Below are 23,778 nucleotides of genomic sequence, written 5' to 3'. Positions count from 1 at the left end.
AATGGCTGTAAGTTGTGATTTTTTTTAATGGATTTAAGGCATTTGGAAACACAAATCTAATTTAAATTGGACTGTTAATCTAAAAATACTACTGGGACTATTGATACATAACTTGAAAGTTTTAAAGTTAAGTCTCAGTGAACACATGCAGACAGTTTGGCACATGAGGGAAATAAAAAACCACTAAAACCTTAATACATTAAGAAAGCAAACAATATTATACTGAATCTTCCAACAGGGAATGAGTTCCAGAAGCACAACTAAGACTCTTTGTAAACCCCTAAAATTTTCTTTTTCTCCTCAGATATAGATTTGTCATATAAATTTAAGAATATACCAGGAGAAACAGCAAAGACAAAAACTATCAAGCTGCATACTTTGATCCTCAAGTGAGCAAACTCTACAGGTAAACAAATGCTAAAAAAAAAGAAAAAAATCCTGTTATCTCTAGAAATTAACCCCTACGTTTTTTGAGATGGAGTGACCAGAAGCCTATAGGAATAGTAGAACAGATCAACATATTTTGTTCACGTTTTAAAAAAGATTAAAGACCCTAGAACACCCTCCTTAACTCACGAACTCAAGATTCCCATGTAAAAGTATTTTCTCTGGTAGCAATAGACACAGATGACAACATACATCTGCTGCTAACATCAGCTATAATGTTACTATAAACTACAAAGAAAAATACTCTCACAAAATATAAAAGCAACATCAAATAAGAATGAAAAAAAAAAAGAAAATAATTACACCAATTTTGGCAGATTTCTTACAGTAAAAAGTAATTAATATTTTCAAAAGTTTTGTATTAATGCAGCTACATAGTAGGGTCACTCCAGGAGAATAAATGAATTTTATTTACTAAATCTTTGCCTGCCCTCCTTTATTCTGTTTGATTCTTCAGGAGATTTTCTGAATTCACTGAACATAGACAGCTATATAAATTGTATACAGTAAGTTTGAATCTCAGTAATTTATCTATAGAAGAGGTAAGAAATGGGGAATATTAGTAAAGAGGTTCCAAAACTGCTTCTCATCAGTTCTGTTTCCTACTGTGAACACAGTATCAGTTTTCATGATGATTTAGGTTTTTTTACTCCCTGCTGAGAAAGCCAGTGAGAACCTTAATTAGTGCAAAATATGGTGCTGCATTTCTAACATGTTTTTTTTTTCACTGATAATTGGAATGAAACAAAATTAATTTCCCCTAGGTCACCAAATACCCATAAAATAATACTGTCCAGACATTGTGACTTGATGAAATAGTTTACAGGCTCATGTGACACTTTTAAGTGAAATCATCACTGAACAAATCATTACTTCCCTGCCTTCCTTCCAGCTGCTATTTGGGCAGAACTGAAGCAGCAAAACAGAATAAATCATACTAGAATTTGGACAATATTTTGTGTGATAAGACAGCAATGAAAAGAATTAAAATTGAGTTGTACTTACTTTACACCTGCTGACAAGCTTACGACAGGGAAGAAAAACCCTTCTATACTGAAGTTCTCAAACATTCCCTGTACAGGCTGCCCATTAATGCGGAATGAAATGCTGGGTACACCTAAATCCAAGCAGCAGCTAACCACATCATCAGATGCCAATAAATGCTGATTGACAGATGCTACAGCTCTGGGTACCCGACCTAGGATAAAAGCATTTAGGAATCAGAATATTTAAGCTGGTTTAATTTAAAAAAATGATTTATTCAGACATTTCTACTGGAATATGTTACAGATGCCTCCTAGTCTTCTCCGAAAAAAGATAATTTCTGACATTGGATAATTGTTCAATAGTGTTGGAAAAAAATATTGACTTATTTGGGTCTGCTCACACATATTTTATACACAAAACCCAATGCTAGAACTATTTAAATAAAATTGACAAGACTATGAATTATTAGAATGAATGTAATAAAATTTACTTCAGTGTATACAGTCTAATTAAAATTTACTTCAGTGTATACAGTCTAATTAAAACACCTTTCATTTGAATGGCCCCACTCTATTATTTTCAGAGCAATTAAAGAATACCTAGATGTATATGGAATTTAAAGGCACTGAGAAATATTGGGAAACTAAGGATTTTGTCTTGATGCCTTGAAAATTGCACATTGAAACATAGGTCACATATTGAGCAAGTTAAAAAATAACCATCATTTACTATGCATGCAAGAGAAATCTGGATGAAAAAATAATGTGATAGTTCATAATTAAAGACTCTACACACAAAGACAAAAATAATGAAGTTGGTTAAAAATTATTAATTTTATTGATAAAGTTGATAATGAAATTATTAATCAAAACTTTAATTCAATTTTTCAGATCTCTCAACAGGTTAAAAATAACCCATTTTCCTTCAACTGTAGATTCAAAGTAAAATAATAATGCAAATGTTGATTTGTATAGACCTAATTTATCTGAGATCAATACATCCATTTATTTTGTACAGATAGAATTAATTCAGTATTGATCTAGATCTGGAAAATGCCATTCTGCGGTTAAAATCATGAAAACAGGGCAATCTGCTAAAAAGCCTAACTGGTACAATTCAATATTGGCTAACATCTCAGACAAGTAGTCTGCTCTGAACTTCTAAATACCTTCTTGATAACCTGGAGTTCCAAATGTAGCTCACTATGAAATAGCAAGTTATATATACAAAAAAATGGAGGGTAAGCATAGGTAAATGTTAACTGTAAGAATAAGTGATAGCTCACAAGGCACTCACCAGACCACAGATGAAGGCCGTCAAACCCGAAAGAGTAGAGGTCATCACCAACACCATTGCCCCCCCATCCTTCTCCACCTCCAGGATAGGGGGCATAACCTGAGGTAGAGGCCCATCCAACCCGCAAGTGGGTGGGTTCAGCCGTCAAGAATGGATCAACCTGATCAATTATTAACTCAAAGTACCACTTCTTGTATTGTGCAGAGCCCTCAGCAACACCCAAAAATATGTTTGGTCTTATGCTAAGAAAGAAAATGCAAGCCAGTTAGTGTAAAAATAAAGTGTGACATAGGAATTATGTTGCTGTATAATTGTCCAATTCTCTTTACAAGTATGATATAAGTATAGGTACCCACACTTTGCTTGTAATGTTTTTTTAAGTGAACCACTTTGCATCAATTAATAAACCTGCTGTAGAACCATCTTCTAAGGTGGAGGTTCCATGCTTTGAAAAATTTACAGTCAAAAGAGGAATGACAAGATCATTTACTAAAATCAAAACCAGGAGTGTGGTTGCCAGGAAATCAAGTCCCTCTTAAAACACACAAGAACTTCAGAGTATGTTTGCATACTCTGTTCCCTGTTTTGACTCAGAATCAAGGGGCTTTCATGTTTCCATTTTAGAGCAGCTCTGGTTATGAATTAGCAATTTCTATTTGATCCCAAGCTCTATACAAATGCCATATTTTCAGTAAAAATGTATTTTTTCAGAACTTAATGCATACTACATTATCACCTCCCACGGTGTGTTTCTCAATATTGAAAGTTTGAGGATATTTCTTAGGTTACTTTTTTATTCAATTACTTACTGAAGATATGGAAATTCAATTTTTTCTAATATAACAGCAACAATTTTCTCTAACACAACATATCACTATACCTTGTCACATCATTAATCAAACGTGTTTGCAAAAGTAAGTCTCTTCTGGGCAGTAAATTGTCACAGATCAAATTTTGATTGGCACGAACTGCAACTCCATTGCAGACGCAGAGAGAGCAAAGCACATCGAGAACCTTAAAGGAAAAATCAGAAGTAGTAAGACAAAGGCAGCTAGGAGCATACACTATTATTCAGTTGTCAGCTAAATTTACATTCAGAATAGCCCTAAGGGAAGGGATGTAATATACATTATTGTTTTCTATATACTTTTCACATATTTGGACCAAGTGTAGTCTGTACTACTGATAGAGGATATCAAACATTTGTGGAACATAACATCAGAGCACAGGGTTTGAGGATGCATCAGAAACCTTCCTTTAAGAGTCTTTATTCTCATTTTTATCAGACAAAACAGTTAAAACAGCCTTGTGCTAATTCTTAAAGACTTTTTAATGAAATCTCAAAAAAAAAAATTGAATTTAAAATTAAATTCCTTGATAAATTTTCTGCAGCCCAAAACAATTCCTGTGCCAAATAAGTGGATAATTCTCAATGGAAATGAGACTGATTGCTTTTTAGTCTCTTCTGGAAACTATGTTTTCAATTTGAGAAATATTCAATTTTTAAATAAGATTAAGGATGCTTTAAAAGCTCACTATAAAGCACAACAGAATTTCAAGAAGAGGTTATTCTAAAACTTCAGATTTCTTTTATTTTCTTTTTTTTTTCTTGAGTCTGAAAATTGAAATAGATTGATATTATTCTTACAGTGTACTGGAGCAGGAGGTTTTGGAAGAGAAAACACAGTAACATAATGTTGCTTAATACTGAGCAAAGCTGCACACTTTCACAAACAAACAGAGAAACTTCCATGTGTACTTGACCTCTGACAAACAGTCTTTGAGCAAGGAGCCCCAGTGGTCTAGATTGCTACATACCACCTCCACAACAAAAGACACATCTTCACACCATTGATTTTGTTATTTCTATTTCTACAATTCCAGAAACAGCAGAATATGAACATCATCTTAGCTACTCCTGTTGTCTGACTAGTGAACTGAACACAAACCCACCATTGACAGCTTACACTGCTTAAGCTAATATATTTGCTTAAACTCTTTTCTAAGTCCCAGCATTTTCCTTTCTACCACCTCTGCTATTGGGCAGAAACCATCTAGCAGAAGGATAACCATTTAAAGAACCACATAAGCTCTGAGCAGTACTCAGCTGTGAAGCATCTTAGTAGCATTAATGATTACCAGCAGGTCAGACTTTACATGTACACTGTTTAAATAACCTCTGTGAATATGCTGACTCTATTTCTGACAGAAGGCTTTTAATTTAAAAAGGCCTTCAACTCAATAATTTCCAGGACTATTTTACTCATTATTTTCCTTATTTCCTAAATCTCAACAGAATCTCTAATCTAGCAGGAGAACAAGATATAGTGTTTGTGGAATAACAGATGAATTTATTTCTTCCCACCCACTCTTTAGTACTTGCTGAGGTATAGCCAAAGACACTACAAACAGAAATTAATAAATCCATTACCGAGTATAATTCTTCTCCTGTACACATTTTCTGTTTCTGCTCTAAGTTCTCACTCACTATAAGATCTACATTGAGATGTTTCAAACAAAAGGTTCTTTCTAGGTGACTGGCATAACACAGTAAACTTGTCAAAAGATAAAAATATTAAGCTAAACTTACTGCTGTAACTTCAACTTTTTTTCTTATGCCTACTTATATCAGTTCATACTCCTTAACCCTGCTTAAAAATTCTTTTCTCCTTTACTGTGTCTGTAGCTGGTTAAGTTCTCTGTATTAGTGATTTACAAGATAAAGTAATTTCAGCTCACAAAAACTTCCTCTGTTCTTCCTCGAGCTTATCGGTTTTTCAAATAAAATTTTAATTGAGGAAGGAAACTCACATCAGAAAATCACACAAAAACCTATATCTTCGTCTGTGTTGTGATGTCATCCTGGTCGCAGCCAGAAACTCTGTTCACCTTCTTCTATCATAATAAATTGCATATGGGTGTCTAAATTAATTTCATCCAGTATATCTTCTGGAAACTCAGGGGTTTTTTCTTTCTTCAGAACACCTGTGTTTTCAGATATTTGGATTATTTTTCTGATTTCTCAATTTATTTATTTTCTTTTCTGCTGCTATTATTATTACTCAAGTTAGGAATGATTTTGCAGGATATAGTTCTCTGTATCTGTGGATGCAATGGTAGTCCACCAATTCTCCAGAGCCCTGAACCACAAAGCAAGCTACTCTGCCCACTTTCTTACAGCTACCAGAATACTTCATTTTCTCATCAAATCCAATGTTCTGACTGGTTACCAATATTTCTTAACTGCTTATTTCTCATACAAATTTTTGGTATTTGAAAATTGCTGAAAAGCATTTGTATATTAAACATTCTTTTAATCTCAATAAAGAAATTTTGCAAGTGTACTTTAAAGTTATTTTATTCCTTTAAAGGTTTTAGAAAGAAATATTTCTCATCCTTTTTCCCCCACAAAATATTGTAAGATTAACAGTACATTCTTAGTTTTTCCAAACATACCTTGTAATTGCGCCCATGTTTATCCAACAGTGAAATAATGGATTTGATGTGTTCCTCAGATATTAGATTTAAAGCTTCTGGGCTTTCAATCAAGATGCAGTGCAACACTTCCAAAATACCTACATGAAGGCCACAGAAACGTTGTCATTAAATCACTCTCATTACTGAACACAACCTAAAAGCTCAGTAAAGTAATATCTTACAAGATGGTATGGTTTCTCTGGCCTAAAAAGAGAACTAAACAACTTCTAAGGAGTAATTATATGAACATGGTACATAAGGAATAAATGCATCATTAAAATGCTAATTTCTCATTTCTTTTGAATATAGCCACAACTTCAAAATCACTTGAGAAATTTGCTAGATTAGCTCCTTCTTTTCAGTGGAAGACGTAAAGGGAATACTGTATAGTATATTAATGTTTTGTTGAATACTCCACTGTAAAAAAAAAACCTATAAGTTACATCTATATGGGGTTCATATGCATGCCACAAATACATGTAATTTCATAGTACACCACTCTTGATACTGTTTGACCCAACCCCTTAATTCATCAGGGTCACATTCAGCACTGACTGGATATAGTATTGTACATAACAAATGTATTGAAGCAAAACAATGTCATATGAGTGTCTCTTTTAATATTTTACTTTACCCATTTAAAATAACCAAACAAACAAAAAACAAAACAAAACAACCAACAAAAAACCAAATCCAAAATAAGGAAAAAAGCAAACAAAAAAATCTCACCAAAAAATCAAACGAGCACCAAGAGTGTGTTTGTTTTCTAATATGTGTTGGCTTCAAGGAAAACTGCTTTGTAAATAATGTAAAACAGGCATTGACTGATAGTTAATTTACATTGTAAAGGTGAGTCTCACCTGAAGAAGATTCTAATCTGTCCAATTTACTGATTAGCCAATCAAGGTTACAGGAAAATTGAGCACAGTTGTTTCTGTTGCCACGAATGAGAGCAGCTGGAAAAAAACACAAGGTATCATTTTATAACAGCAGATTTCCATTTTAAATCAACAAAGTTTATTATATGTATTTTAACACAATTTTTAGAGTAACTCAATAAAACAATGAACAGACAAGTCCATTTATGTTACCATAATAAAGAATTGGAATTTCCACTACTTTGAATATCAGTAACCTACATAATTTCTAAGGAGCACATAATTTTTGAAACTGAAGAGGGTCTCCTGGATAAACAAGAATCTCAGCAAAAAAAAAATTGTTTATGTTTTATTTTGTTGCTAAATATAAATAGAAGTTAGCCAACGCCCTTGCTTGATGTCAAGCACGGTCATGATCATGGGGCTGAAACTTTTGTTTTCCTGTTTCTTCCTACCAAGTGTGGGAAGATCATATGCAGAAGTTTGAGTTCAAGTGCAGATTAGGCATATTGGTGTTTAGTTTTCCTTCCTGATAACAATGTTGTAGAATGCACAGCTTTTAGTCTTTCAGTAGTGCAGACTGCACTTTGAAAGTTCATCAACATTCAAGTCTCTCAAGAAATATTGTTCATTTTATTCCTTCTAGAAGTCATAGATCATAGGGGGGAAAAGAGTAACAAAAAAGACATATTTTGTATTCAATTGTCAATGATTTTTATTATGAAGCACAAAAAATATTACGTTAGAACCACCATTTTCAAAATGTACTGGCAGATGAAAATCAAGATAAAATCTGAAAAAAGTCCACATAGAGAGCTTCTTTTCAACCTATTTTTCTTTAAACTCATAAGACTGTAGTAAAATGCAGCCAGTGGTAGCTTTCTAGTTTCTAAGGCAATGAGATTTCATTAGAAGCACCTGCATTTCTGTTCTATGTGAATAACCTCATGCTTCAAAACACTTCCCTTGGTTTCTTTTATTCTTGCCCTGACTCTCAACTTCCTTGTTTCACTATGGATCAGGACTACCTTCCTTTGTGATGAAAGTAGAAGGTATTTAATCTCCATCAGAAGACAAGGCTCTCCTAAATGAGGAATAATGTAAACTAGGTATCAAATAAGAAATTTAAATACACATATACATACTTGTTCTGCTAAATAATTATGGTCATTCTACATGACAGAAGTAGTTTGTTCTTGAATAGCAGTGCTCTAGAAAATCTGGCCTTGATACTGAAAAAAAACTGTTTTACAGTTTTTCTAATTTTTAAAATTATAATTCACATCTGTTTGCATAACACAGGTACAATTAAAATGAAAAAAAAAGGTTTTGACATGCTTCACAAAACTTTTTCCTGGCTGAGGTCTAATTTTTTGATGTATCATTGCTCAAGAAACTCTATTTAGCAGTAACTATATGTAAGAAATTCTGTAATTTACAGAATAAACAGAATAATACTCAAAGTATTCTTTGGTGGTGAGGCAGCAGGTAGGATTCCATGCTACTGGGGCACTCTGGGTTTTTTTTTTTACTTTAGAAGGTTTTTGAAGAACTTACCTAACAATTTGTAAAGGAGATTCAAAATTTCTTTCCATGATGTACCACCATGTTCTTCTCTTGCAATTCCTGCAAAATGAGCTGCGCTGTTGTAGTCATTTAGGCGATCAATGCAATTTAGAACGAGAGCCAGCATTCCCTAAACACATATGAGAGAGGAAAGTGGACTGAACATGAAAAAGCATTGGTCATTGTTTCATTAAAGACTTTTTCCTGTATAAATTGGAAGGCTGCATTATCTTAAATTAAGAAAATCCCAAACAACAAACCAATTGTTCTTAAAATATTTGAATATGTATTTTTCTGTATAAAAAGAATTCATTTTAGAGAATGATTCGGTATGGTTCCTTACACAAGTAAGTATTATGAAAAATAAGGAATAAACACCTGAAAATTATTTATATTTATTCCTTATGATTTATAAGGAAAAAAAACCTAAAAGCTTTTTCAATTTTTAAGGACATTCTTTTTTACATAAAATCTCCTTTGCATTAGGAAAAAAATGCTTTAAATTTAGATAAAAAGGCATCTTCATTGATGAAAAAAGATGAAAGATTTGCTATCCAATATCTGTAAACCAAAGAGTTTTAAATACTGCAAGGGATTTGTAACTTCACTTTGATTGCATACTCAAACAGTATTAAAAACCTAGAAGCAAGTCAAATGTGTCCAAACACATCATAAAATATGTTCAGTAATTCTACAAATATGAAGTTATTCCATTTTCAGAGAGGAGCAATTCAACAATTATATAATACATAGCTTTCTCTAAAACTGGCATTCTTAGAATTTCTAGAGGTAAAAAAGTTACAGGCAGATTCACAGGACAGAAAAGACATCAGAAATAACATCCATTATTGACCCAGGTTTTATCATTCATTTGGAGCATCCAGGTTGCATAACTTCATGGAGAGAAAATGAAATTTTAGTAAAATAAGATATTTTTAAAGACGCTCAGAAGTATTAAGATCAAATTTTATGACAGTGTGTGACTTGTGACAAGTTTATACACTTTTATATATACTTATATGTATATATATACTTACAAATATATATATATATATATATATATCAGCTGGGAACATTACATTATAGATCATATGCATATATCTAGATGATAATATAAATTCTAAATTTCTAATCTAAATTTCTCTCAAAGTCTGTGAGACAATCCACTTAAAAGAATGCAAAAATCCCTTTCTCTGTACCTCTTCTTTGAATAGATTTTGTCTGTTTTTGAGTGAGCGAAGTTTGTTTTGCTTGTCTTCGTGTTGCAGGTCTTCTTCGGGAAGCTGGAAGTAAGTGATCAGGTCTTGCAGAGTCTGAGCCATCTCCTCAACAGGCAGGGCGCTGGGTGACAGTGCTCTGTTGTTTCCACTATGGAAAACAACAAGACTGGCAGCATTAATCAATTTCCCTCTGTAATTTACAGTATTATGCGGCAGCCTATTCTCTTTTGGTACCTAAATCAAGTCTTGTTACATGTATGACATGTGAATATAAGCAATGGATGATCCAAACTGAACATCATTCAAATATCTATTATTTGGCTGTCCAGCACTCAGAGCTTCCTGAGTGGAATCATATTTCTCTTTCTGTGCTGATATAAAAAGAGAGAGTGGGGTTTTTTGAAAAGAAAAAAAAAAGTAGAAGCAATGTAATTCAGCAAAACGAAGAAAAAGAGATTGAAGTTATTTTTCTACAGTAATTGATTTTCTTTAGATACTTTAAATCCCACTAAAGGTGCGATGGCACAATAACAGGAGCAGTTATTGAAGCTATACACTCACAGCCTTCTGGGAAAAGAGCACAAAGTAGCAGGTTATCCTAACCACAAATTAGATCTTTTGTATCTATTTTATACAGTAAATAAAAAGGGTGGGATTTAAAAATAAAAAGCATTTCAAGAAATCTGTTGTCAGTAAAATAATGTCTATTTCTGTATAAGTATTTTCTCAACATTATGCAATAATCCAGTTTTCCCCAGCCTGACTACTATAAATAGCATCATCTAGCAGGCACTGACTGCTGGCAAAGGTGGCTTTGTTTTATATCCTCAGCCCAAGAAATATAAAGGAGCGGTGCAGGTTCTTGAGATACTGAAGTAATAATGTTTTAAACACAGGCTCATATGATGAGCAAATAATTAATTAAAAACTCCTTTTTCTTTATTTTTTATCACATATTTCATCAAGTATTACAAGGGTGAACCCTTCATCACCATAATTAAAACTTCTGCCAAGCACTACAAAAGAATAGTTTCTTCAGTAGAAAATACATTCTTACAGATTCAATTACACAAAGTTCTAGGTATCATTGAATACTCACTAACAGAGTAAGACTAAGATCAGTTAGCATGTTTTTTCAACCTGGATTACTATCCAGCTTGCTTCTGGCTTCAAGGTATTAGATTTCATGTAAATAATCTTACGTAAACTGTTCTATTTAATGGCATTACTAATCAAAATTTCAAATTTCAATAACTAAAAATATATTTCTATCAGCTTCTAAATTCAAACACTTGAAAGCAGGACATAAGGATTCTCTTAGAGAAATTCTTATCATTTCAGAATACTTTAAAACCAGGGTAACAATTACCTTATGAAGTGGCTGAATAAGCTTGTAGTATTGCGAATGATTCGAGCAGCCTGGGATTCCTCGCGCTGGCATCTTTGTAATGTGAGACCATCGTCCATGTGACCTTCTTGATGTAATATAACCTATTAGGAGTCAGGAATTATCACAATAATTACTTTAAAACACTTTTTGCTTTTAAATTTTTTAAGTTTATTTCAAGACTGCGCTGAAAAAGGTAATTTGCATATATACAGATATGTTAACCACTTTATCTAGACACCCATTAAATAGCTACTAGTTTATCAGTCTCACATGTTATTCAGACAAGACAATGTAATGTATTTTTATTCTTCCACAATCCATTTTAAAAGATACTCTTAAAAAACAGTTTCAAGATGTTACAAAAAATGTCATTTTTTTCTATATTCTAGCTCTTAGGGAAAGAGGAACTTCACTTTCTTAAGCATCATTTATAAAAGGATTTGTGCTTTAAGACTATTGACAAGAAAAATCAAGCTGGAGTGACAAACAAATATAACAATCCTGCTACAGGAGCAATACTGTTTATGAACAACTTCTGATTCATTTAAATATTTCTACACAATATTTTGTATTCTTATCTGAACCAGATAAGAACATCGTGTGAACTTCAAGCAATAACAGAGATCCTTTGGTGGGATTTTAATCTTTCACTTTGAAAAAACACACAAAGTCACAGAAATCTAGCATCACTTTTAGGTGTCAGAAAAACAAGTCTGGGTCATTTTGAGTCATTAAAATCCTACATCAATTTTGTTTGAAGTAAATGCGAGTTATCCTGCTTCTTTGCTGAAGAGGCAATCTACTGAATTCTCCACCAAAAAAAATGTATCATTTTAGTTTTGAGTTAATAAAAATTGCAACTCACGTTCCCAGTTACCAGAGTAATTCTGAGGGCATGAATAGTTAACAAAGAAACAAGTAATGTTATACAGGTGGTTGCTGCCACAAATGGGAAAGTTATTTACCAACAGCTTTTGTTCCTACTAGCATATAGGTGTATCAAAGCACTGGAAAGTGATGATTTTCTATATTTGGCAGAATCTACACTACACATGTGCTCTGTTCCTTCAAACATGCTGAGTTTATCTGGACAGCAGAATCCATGGAAATATGGATGGAGAAGATTGGGAAGATATTTTTTAATTATTACATTAATAATATTTTTTTAAAGGAGAGTAGTTTAAAACTTGGCCATCTTTCATCTTTTTTCAGATACTTCTTTATATAGAATCACCCTGTGGGTGACTTTGCTAGATTAAATATTACTGTTTCCATGGAGAAGGTCCTGAGGTCGTGAAACTGAAAAGTAAGTGAAGTTCTACTCTTCCCATCACAAAACTAGTAAGAAAAACATTTGACAATTAAAGAATGTGTCCTCAGGCCATCGATTGTAGCTCCAGATTTTGGAGCTACAGGAATGAAAATATTTGACAAATAGAGTATTAAAGTTGTCATGTCTTGCAAAATAATTGCACCTTTATTATTGTGGAGCAGATATGCACTCTTCTTCCTAAGCATCCAGTGTGGATGAGGGAAAAGCCCTTTAGAAGGACATCATTTTCCTATTTTTCTGACAAACAAAAGCAAAAAAACCAAAAAACCCAAAACCTAACCAGAGAATGAACAAACAGCCCAAACCTCAACTAAATCATCCAGAAACATCACAATGACAGGAAAGTGCTATTTAGAATTCCTGTAAGTACATCACAGGGAGAAGCATCCAGCACTGGCTACATCAATTCCTCAGATGAAACCCTTCTCTGCATGTACAAAGGGGCATTTGGCACTGCCTTGCTGGTAGAAGTACAGCAAGGCACAGACCAACACTGTGAGCAATGGGCTCCAGAGTGAGGATCCAAATCACGCAGCATGTGTGTTTTTCTGTTCCCTGAGCTCTAGCATTTTGGAGCTCTACAGGAGTTCACTGCTTGCACAAAAGCAAACTAAAATGATAGACATCCATCACTCACTGGACGGTAAGGGATGTTGTCTACAATACTGATGTAATCACAATTACCTGGCAAAATCTTGAATCATTGGTTACCACAATCTCAGAGAGAGAGACAAAAAATATAAATTCTGGCAGAAATCATGCAAAAAAGCCTCACAAATTATACCAGAATTTCTTACATATTTTTAGTATAATAATTAGATACATGAAATTACACCAAAGCCAAACAACAGAAATTTTTACTTTACAGAAATTTTAAATATTTTATAACAGAACTGATCTTATAGTTGTTTTCTTTTCTTTTCTCTATGGCTTTACAGAAGCTGACGGTGACAACAGCTAGGTTATGTCAGAAAAGCATCCTTTGCCTCTTGCAAAAGCAGGGTACTTCTCAATCTTCCTAGGGATAATGAGTCATGTTGTAAAAAGTGCAGGCCAGCTTCAGAGAGAATTAAAGTGAGTGAAAGTGAAAATCGCCTGACACAATGACAGAGGATGAATACCAAGCAATTACTTCAGTTCTAATGTACAAAAATTAATTTTATATGAAATTTAAAGTGATGTATACATCAAATTTCTTACAAGATTATAGCCTAGTGACATATATTGCAGGGTATGAAAAACTGTTTCTTGCCTTCACAGGACTATCAACTGCATGAAGCTAGAGGGTTTGGATTGTCTTCTGTTTGAAGGCACTTAACGAGACAGCATTTCCCAGCTGAGAGGGCAACAAAAGATTTGAAGTCTTTGAACATGAAGGAAACCATTTCAAAGGAGAATAAAAGTGACAGGCAATTATGGAAGTTCTTTTAGTCCCTTGCTGCTGAGCAGAAAACTGGAGAAAAAAATACTGAATGCCATTCTTCATTGAGTACAGAGGAAGAATCTACACATTGCCTTTTCAAGAAGTAAAATTGAACCTTCTGAGGAAACAGAATGACATAGCCAGTTGTGGCATGTGAAAGGAAGCGGCCATCATTGTGTGGTTTAATTTTTTATCAAGAAAATTCTATATGACTGGCATTTAAAGAATTTCTCTGATCAGCCAGATTGCTGAGAAGTGAAGGGGTTGAGCACCTCCTGCCCATTGATGATGACCATGTGTGCTGCCTGTGAATAAATGGGATGTTCCCGGGGACTGTGAGCAGCACCTCATTGTTCTGTACTGCTGTGCTTGTGTATGGGTACTCTCCTATGAATGTACATGTGTGCAAGTAAGTAAAGAAGAATTCCAGCTTCTTTTCAGTAATGACTTTTTTTATTTTTTTCTTTTTCATGTTCTAATGCTGGGTTTAAATTGTGAAAATCTACAAATAGAGAATAATGGTAATGATGAAGCTATGTGAAGCTAGTACCAAACCCCATAACACTGGATGATATATGAACATAATATTTGAAAATATAACAAGTCATATGCCACTACTTAAGAATATAATTGTACCCTAAAATCAAAAGACTGAGAGAAAGACCTTCTTGATGTCATATCACAATTACATCTAACATTTTGGGAGGAAATTATTCTCCAGTATCCCTTTAGAAACTTGATTATTTTCTAAGGCCCTTTCTTAAGTGAAAAATTTAATTGCCAATTCACATAATACACCTAATCTAAAATATCTGAAACACTAGTGAATGTTAGATTACTTATTAGTGTACACCAGTTGCAACAGTTACATTTAGATTTGAAATAATTATCAAAACCAGGAATTTCTGTTTTTTATGGGTGTAAAAAATAAAAATTGAGTACAAACTAATAATTTCTTCTGAGAATAAAAGTAGTTAAATACATTTCTTAATGACAAAGTTTTTCTTCAATTACATGGTTACATTACTATCCAGCACTGTTTTCACTTTCAGAGTGAAATATTCACATTTTCAATATTAAAAAAAAAGCCACAAATTTATTTCACAAGTAAATAAAAAAACCCCAAACATTACCTTTCTTTTCAAGGGGCCTAAACGTGCTGATTTAGCATCCTGTGCTTTGTAAGTCAGCCATAAGGCAGTGGCCACATGTTGGACAAAACAGATGGAATCTCCATACTTTATTTCTGGGACTCCCATTCCATCAATGTCACGTTTGAGACTAGATTCCTGCTTTTCTTTCAGCTCCTAAGGAGATAAAATAAAGTTGGTATTTAATCTCTGTATTGGAATAGGATAAAGCATTGAATTCTACACTGATACATATTACAATACTGAACAACATTTATGCTGTTTATGTTGTTAAGATGCAGCTAAATTTCAATTCACATAACATCAGCTTCTATCCAATTAATCTTTCAGACTGTGATTAAAAATAATATAAAATCTGAAGCATCATTTTCACTGAAGTAAAAAAAAAAAAGTCAAATCCATTATAGTGGATTAATACAAAAAAAATTTAAAATTATTATCTTATCCTATTCAATAACATTTTAACAGTCTGTAGTATTCTATGTAGCCAAAATTTTTGAATTTTAGCTTAGACATGAAAAAGAAAAATAAACCTGTTTTGCAATGTAGCTAAAATATTTTTATGCTGAATTTTTCTTTATTATTTGTATATACAAGTACATGCTTTGCTTAGACTAATGCCTCTACATTGAAAAACTGAAAGAAAAGAAAATATTCATTATTTTGAAAGGATAATTTGGCTTTTATATTTACTTTACTTTTGCACATCTCCATTTTTTACATTTATTTATATATATAAATAAATAAATAAATAAATAATGTTTTTATTTTTCCACTTTGTAAGAAGATTTGGATTCTTTCAAACCTCTTTTAAAGGCATTGCTCAATGCTTGGCTGGAACACCCATTCTTTAAGCCAAATATTTTTCTTAATCCCATTATTCTTCATTTACAACTGGGGATTTTAAGGCTTCAGCACTTTAAAAAAAAGTAGCTGTCCTTTAAAAAATGAATTCAGGAATAAGAATAGAATTATGCTGCAAAGTTTGTAACAGCAAGTCATGGATTCATGTGATTGTCCTGGTTCTATATGTATGACAAGCTTTTTTTATTTCATTTCAGTTTATATAATGTTCAACACCTGGGGAGCAAACAGGAGTTGTATTATATCTATGCTAATCTGCTTTTATTTATATGTAATTTAACTGTCACATTTCAACAATAATTTCACTTGAAAGAGGTAACATTATAATGCCAAGGTGAAGGTGAATGAAATTACATGACATTCCTTGGAGCTAGCATTTCATTGACAAGACAATGGGGAAAACATGTCACATCATATTTGTGTGGACTGCACTGTCACTACAGAAAAATATGAACTATTTCAATACATATTTGCAGTGAAGAAATTAAGTGAAAAATACAATCAAATTCACTGTCAACAATTTATTGTTTGTCTTTACACCAAAACCTGAAGATAAACTTTTTTCTTCACATATTGTGTCTGCATCAACAACCAAGCATCAAGAAACACTTCAGATAAAAAAATCATAGTGTGGTAAGAAGTAATCCTAATTAGGTTACTTTTTTGAAAAAACTGAGAGATACTGATCCCTTTTGAAAACACTAAACATGGTGAAAAACCCCAATTTTTTCCATTTCAGAAATAAATTTTTAGAATTATTTTAGGGGCTGGAAGGCTGTTTTCACTCTGAAAAATACACCACAAATTCTTCTTCATCATGTTTTGCTCTTTGCACTCTGTCCAGCTTCTCTAGGACTTCAGCCAAGTAATTTGATCATGGTGTGCAAAGTCACGGTGTATTTTACAACAGCTGAAAAGTCTCGTCAGATAAAGATTACTGGGGGAGAAGAGGGGAAAAAACCTTCTCTTATCTAGATATTTGTACATATCTTAACAGTAAAATATCCAAACAATTTGGCTTTTAAAATCCTCTTTTCACAGCCTAGTCTCAGTTTAACTCCCTCAGGCCATGAATTAAATCAAAGAAAAAAAATCACATCATGGGCCTAGAAGGTCGCAAAGGAAAAAATGCCAACAACAACAAAAAATACCCCAAACCAACCAAACAAAAAAAAAAGATGGAATGAACAAAGGAATTTGAGGGCATAGCTGTCAAAAATGATATTTTCAAATGGTATTTAATATACTAGAGGAAGGGCAAGAATTAGAAAGAGAGAAAGAATCGATTCCTACGTGATAAAAGGAATATGAGGAATAGCAATGTGAACAGAACAAATAAATTCAACTTTCTTTACAAAGACTTTACAATAATAAAAACACAGGGGAAACATTTTTGCCACTTTAATGGCTTGTTTAGACAGTCCTAAGAATGGCAAAACAAACTGTCTACTGAACTCTTACTAAATCTAACTTTCATGAGCTAATTAAAGTTTTGTCTTTTGATATACCACACTGTTATTGTGCTAAAAGTATAGCCATAGATACTCCAATACAACAAAAGAAAAAGATAAAAGGTCTACAGATATAAGAGCTTGCTAGTGGCATTATTGTACCCTGTACAATTTGCTTTATACATTTGTACATTCCAGTAGACAAAAAAAAAAACCCAACAACTTTCATTTCACCTTTTATTTTCTCTTCCCTTAAAAAATAAGTAGAAAAAAGGGTTTAATACTGCATTTGAAATGCAGTGCTTACTAGGAAAATATAATTATGAAATATTAACTTAAAAATAAGTACTGGAACTTTTAGAGACAAACGTAGGTAAAGACCCTTGCAATACCTATGATTACAAAACCAAATTAAACTTTATGATTACTACCATACTATTACGACACTCTAATGCCATGTTGAGTCCCTAAGACAGCTACGTGTTGGCAGTAATATTAAAATGATATCAAATCCTTCTGCATGAGTCATCTATGACTTTTTAATGTGTCAGAATGTTACTTACCAAGACTATAGCAATAACTTGTTAATTGTAAATTGTACGTACCATCACAAAAATAAAATATGAAATCTCAAATATTAATTCTGGGCTACACAAATTAAAATAAACAATTATTTTTAAATATGCTCTTGTTTCCACTGTGCTTAGTCTCAAGGAAATTTGTAAGCAGACCCAAGACTCTCCTCAGCAGTGTATACTGAGCCAAGTACTGTGCTGGAATGAGAACATCCCATTTCAAAACAGGATTCCATCTGGTGTAGAGAAACTGCTGTCTCTGTTGTCACAAGGCATTACAGATCTGTTGCCTTAAAATACAAAGGTTGACATTTTAAAACTTGGTCAAATGTAAGCTCTATATTAAAAACAATATAAGATATAATTTGGAGGGGGAGGTGGTCCATCAATTTCTGATGCTTGTAAGATTAGTTTGCAGCAATTAGGAAGCAAAACAGGCATGTATTACATATGTTATTTTCAATGAAATTATCATCATAATGTTCTTTAGCATATACCTTAACTTCATTTAAACTTCCCTTCTTTTCTTGGTTAGTAAAAAAATGTTAAGGTAAGCTCTAATCTGATTTTTTTAATTTAAAATTAGTGTTTCAATTTCCAGTGTTCTCCATCAAAAGAAAAAAACAGTAAGAGAAAATACACTATGAATGCAATCATGGGTTTGGACAAGCAAGAAACACACAGATTGCTGAAGTGGAATATAACAGCATTGAGGAAGAAGGTGCTTTTTCAACAAGAGGGTCTCTATAACAACTGCTGGAAAATGTGACTTTATTTAATTCATGTGTTACACGCTCCTGGGTAGCCTTGAGGATTTGTATATCCACATAGCTCTGCTTTCTGGCAAAGATAAATTTTTTTTTTACAGAACTCTTTTGCTGGCTTCCAAACTGGAAAGAATACCACAACAAAGAAATGTTTCATTTCCTTTTGGATACTCAGCAGCAATGCTTATTGTAAGCAACCTGGTCTGAACTGGTGTTGACCCTACATGGAGCAAAAGGCTGGACTAGATGGCTGCCCAAGGTCCTTCTCAATCAGAATTATTCTACTAGTCTAAGGGATGGAGTGCTGTCAACAGACAGATATCCAGCACCCTACTTTTAAGAATCTGTACACAACTGGAATGAAGACATTAGACAGATACCTTGAAATTTCCCTGCATTCATGCCCTGTTAAGGTACATGTGAATGAAAAGGTTTCTTCATTGAGATAATGAACCAGTAAAATGTTTACAAGTACACATATGCAGAAATTAAGATAAAATAACCTGCATATATATATATATATATATATTTTTTTTTTTTTTTTTAGTCTATCTACTTCTATGGTCCTTTTTCTCCTCAGTCTGTGTGCAAGAAGCACTTTGCTTTAAGAGCCGTTTTCTTCTTACAGTCCAAGTCAATCTTTGGGGTTTATTCCCTTCCCAAACATCACCTTTCTTTCTTCAGAAAAAGTTACCACTGCTCACTCCCCTCACCTTTGGAAACACTAGTGTCTCCACTCATGGGACAGTGGAGGTCTTACACACCCAGACAATAATTAACAATTATTTTCTTGGCACCAAATTCATACTCTATCATGAGGTAAAAAAATTATTTTCTGTATAGGACAGCACAAATGAGACATGATGATGAGACACTGAGCTTGGATTTAAATAAAAATGTACAACCATATTATGTATAAATACAGTAGGCATGCATAATCAATTACTACTGTACTTCTGCTTAGTCATTTTGGGCACTGCACTTAATTTCACTAGTGTGCCTTTGAAGCACACCTCAACTAAAAGAGTAAGAAAATCAGGCATGTTTACTCAACATAACATAAATAATTTTATGAATGTGCATACATAACCACTAAATTTACATACTCATTTAAATTTACTTGTAAATTTACTCGTTTATATTTACATATACATTTATAGGCATAGATCAAAATATTGGAAAACAGCAGGACAGCTGGTGTCCAGTTAGGCAGTGAGTACATCAGACGAATTTTAACTCAATATTTAATCAGCAACTGTGGCACTCCTGTGATACTCGCCATTCTTACCAATGATTTTCCAATAATGGCAAAAAATTACATCTGTAATAAATGCTCCAGCATAACATCATATGTACAATCTATAGCGCATAGCCTTACACAGAATAAAAAATGAAAAACTATGTTGTAAGTAAATCTAAGCAATCTAATAAAATTTCCTGATAGTTTTTCAATTATTTTAATTGGTCAAAATAAAAATTCATGAAGTACCATATGCAGTCACACTAATAAACACTGATATTTTTAAGATGTTAAAAAGATGTATTTGACTTATTATACTAACAAAAGTCTAGCATTTGTCAAGACTCTTACTGTTATATTTTATCTAGCTATAACTAGTTTCAAAGACTCTTTTTCACTTTGGGATTTCTTTTTTCTTAATGATCATATAGCATTCAGAATTATGTGGAAAATTTAGTGCTTTTTTAGTTAATAAGAAACTCCATTGTAACAGTTATGGCAACTATTTATAAGTAAAATCATGAAAGAACATAAAAACTTTCAATCATCTTTGATTGTAAAACTTTTCACATCCTGGGGAAAAAAAAAAGTTATTAATTTTGCCTACCTCCATAATCATTCTTCATTTTCTCTCCCTTGTAATGTTTTTTCCAGCTGGAAATAATGAAAAAGCTAATAACATGCAATTAGCAGCTCACTAAAGAGCATAATTTGAAAACATATGGTTTAGAAATCACTGCCATATTTGCCTTACATTTAGGAAAAATTTGATTGAGTTCAGTTCTTATCAGCACACTGCATAAAGAATAGCAACTGAAATGAACTAAATTGAATTCAATTATGACAGATAGAGCTGGAACATGTAACACTCTAATGAGATTCTATCCAACTAAAATAATTCTATAATTATTAAAGTATTCACATTAAACTACCATATCTTGCACTGTATTTAGGTTTAATCTACTTTTTAAAAACTGGCTACAGTTTAGTTTATTCTAAAGTTTGTCAATCACCCTTATTTTTCCTCCATGAAACCTTTGTTATTCTTGATACAGATTGTTTACATTTGACTTTAAATGCACAATCCCTAGCATTAACTTCAATTTAAAAATTCCAAGTAATTTATACCATTGTTGAAACAATTCAGATTTAGTGTTTGAGTGCTCCACATTCAGAACAAATTTGCATTGTTTTTATTTACCTTTGTTGCTCTAAAACAAAAGGCTGTGGATGCTGTGTCTGATTTTTCTCTGTCTAATATTACTACTCCTTCATCCTCATTCAGAGCCAAGTATTTTCCTGTTGTAATGTGTCGAAGACGAAAAGGCTGCCCCCATCTGATGTTACTTCCACTCCAGCTAAACATAACAGACATCAAAAAATAGTTGAAGTAAGTAGAACTAGAATTTTTTCTTTAGGTTTTAAAGGATGTTCAGAAAATAGAGTATGCTATATATATATATGTATATATTCGTTTTTTGGTTCTGATTGCAATACTTGCATTACATCAGATGCAGAACTGTTAATTCATTTGCAAAGGGAACCCTGGAAAGGCGTATGGGTGTCCATAAAAAATCCTATGTGTGTAAATCAACTACTGTCTTTTAGTTGACTGACTAAATAAATTAAACCTAAGTGGGGACTTGACATGCTACATCTGTGTTAGCTATGAGAGTATTTCACTTACAAACACACTTAGGGTAAAACACATAGTTCAGATGGCCATCAAAGGCCACACACACTCTTATGAGATATATTGAAATTTCACTTGCAGGGAAATAACAGACATATAATCACATAGGAAGGAGATAATCTTTAACAAACCCCAAAAACAAGAAATACAGAAGGGGTAGGTATTATTCCTCTTATTTCCACTCATGCTTATAAAACTCCCAGTAAAACTAGGAATGCATTTTGCTTTTGAAAAGAAGTGATGCTTTAAGTACACATATCTCATACGTAGTGCTGCTTTTGATATGGGAAACAGAAAAAAATCTATTCTATCACAGTACATTGCTTTTTATTATTGACACAGAGCCTACTAACACATATCATGAAGTGTGGCAAATATATATTCTGTATTAAGGGTCTGTAACAATCAAATTTCTATTAATATAACAAAAGTTGCTAACCAACATATAACAAAAAGTTGCTAACCTTATTCGAAGGGGTTCTACTCTCCACAATGATCTTGCTCGAATGCCAGCTCCTCCAGTTTCATAAAATACTTTCCTACAGAAAAGATTCAGAAGGCCATCTTATGTTTATTTGTGCTTATATAGTATTTATAACTTCTCTGGAAACTGTACATGACTCACTACTTTTCCCCCAGTAAATAAATGTCATTGAATACACAGAAGATTCCTACTCCTCAGTGAAACTATGATAGATAAACCAAATGTCCCAGGTAAATTAGATTGTTTCCATTAAGGTAGTCTGTCTCAGGAGCTGATAAAATGCCTAGCCTTGAAAGTGGCTGGGAAACTATTCCTGCCATTTAATCAGCCATAAAAATATGTAATTCCTACAGTTCTCAAGATATTAATCTACAATAACAATGGTTTCAAATACATACCATATTTTAAAATAAAGAGATACATTTTCAGATGAAAACAATGAGAACACAACATCAGAGACTTCACTCCAAAAATTATTTCTATGTTTCTTATTAAAGGGCCCGAAATTGTGGTGATTACAAAAATTCTGTATCGTAATCCTCACAAAATTGATAATGCGTTCAGAGAAATAAAAACAGGAAGTGAGAGGCTTAAGCCTTTACTATAATTTAGTTTTCTTGAACTATAGCTGAGGATTGGTAATGTGTTCTAGTTCAGCAAATAATATTCCACTCAATAATCAAGTACAAGCAAAGAAAAACTATGGTGGATTAGCCCTGTTAACAGGAAGTTTTTAATGTTTTTAATAAACAGTCATGTCTTGTCATCTAATCACCAGAATTTGTATATACTTTCTCATTTGTAACGAGTGTAGGAAATATAACGGAAAATAGGAAAGGTCTGAATGCCTACCAAAAGCTTTCTCACATGTTATTTCTCTGAGAAGGACTAATCCACCCTAACATGCACAGAAGCTGGATCTTCTATCATAGTGAAGTATCTGAAAAAACGCGCAGCAAGGGAATTTAAAATCTGCCTTCCTGCTCTGGCAAACTCAACTGAATACAGCAAATGCAAGCATAAAGATGTCACAATCTAGCTGTTAAATAGCTGAATTAAAGTTTGAAATGCAGATTTTCAAATTGTCAAATTCTTTTCCTATTTTGGACAGCTAGTAGGCAAAAAAAATAAAAAAGCTCTTTAGTATTGTTCTTATGTGACAATGGACATGAAAATCAACTTTTGAAACAAAAGTTTTGTTTTTCATATCTGAGCAAGTATTTCTACACATTTTCTTCTACTAAGAACACTTAAGGGTCTCTTTCCTGAGCAAAACAAATTAAATCCTGGATGAATCATGAAGCATAATGGAGCACTGGCTAATCACTTGCACCCAACAGCTTTATAAGATGAGGGACTTGTATTTACACCTCTAGTTTATTTAGGAGTCACATTTAAGGGCACAGATGTGATATCAAACATTTCAAAAATGTTAGTTCACCAGAAGAATAAGAATAAATATTCCTCATAGTAAAGGTAGTAATATTCCCTACACATCTTATCTTGCATGAAAATCTATTGGTACTCTAGAATAAA

General features: G+C 32.9%; 1 protein-coding gene across 1 annotated transcript in view; it reads right to left on the bottom strand.

The window, feature by feature from the left end:
• Positions 1-23,778, bottom strand: part of RYR3 (ryanodine receptor 3) — a 194,180-nt gene that overhangs the window by 109,530 nt on the left and 60,872 nt on the right. The window contains exons 9-19 of the mRNA XM_064713454.1: positions 22,223-22,297; positions 21,267-21,423; positions 15,151-15,324; positions 11,241-11,362; positions 9,851-10,019; positions 8,643-8,781; positions 7,068-7,163; positions 6,187-6,305; positions 3,611-3,744; positions 2,731-2,972; positions 1,453-1,645 (exon numbers count right to left, since the gene is read on the bottom strand). Coding sequence (XP_064569524.1) covers positions 1,453-1,645; positions 2,731-2,972; positions 3,611-3,744; positions 6,187-6,305; positions 7,068-7,163; positions 8,643-8,781; positions 9,851-10,019; positions 11,241-11,362; positions 15,151-15,324; positions 21,267-21,423; positions 22,223-22,297 — 1,620 coding nt within the window. The remainder of the gene's footprint in view (positions 1-1,452; positions 1,646-2,730; positions 2,973-3,610; positions 3,745-6,186; positions 6,306-7,067; positions 7,164-8,642; positions 8,782-9,850; positions 10,020-11,240; positions 11,363-15,150; positions 15,325-21,266; positions 21,424-22,222; positions 22,298-23,778) is intronic.

This window comes from Zonotrichia leucophrys, chromosome 5, assembly GCF_028769735.1.
Source record: "Zonotrichia leucophrys gambelii isolate GWCS_2022_RI chromosome 5, RI_Zleu_2.0, whole genome shotgun sequence".
Lineage (NCBI taxonomy): Eukaryota > Metazoa > Chordata > Aves > Passeriformes > Passerellidae > Zonotrichia > Zonotrichia leucophrys.
The sequence above is the reverse complement of the archived record's forward strand: the minus strand, read 5'-3'. Positions and strand labels throughout refer to the sequence as shown.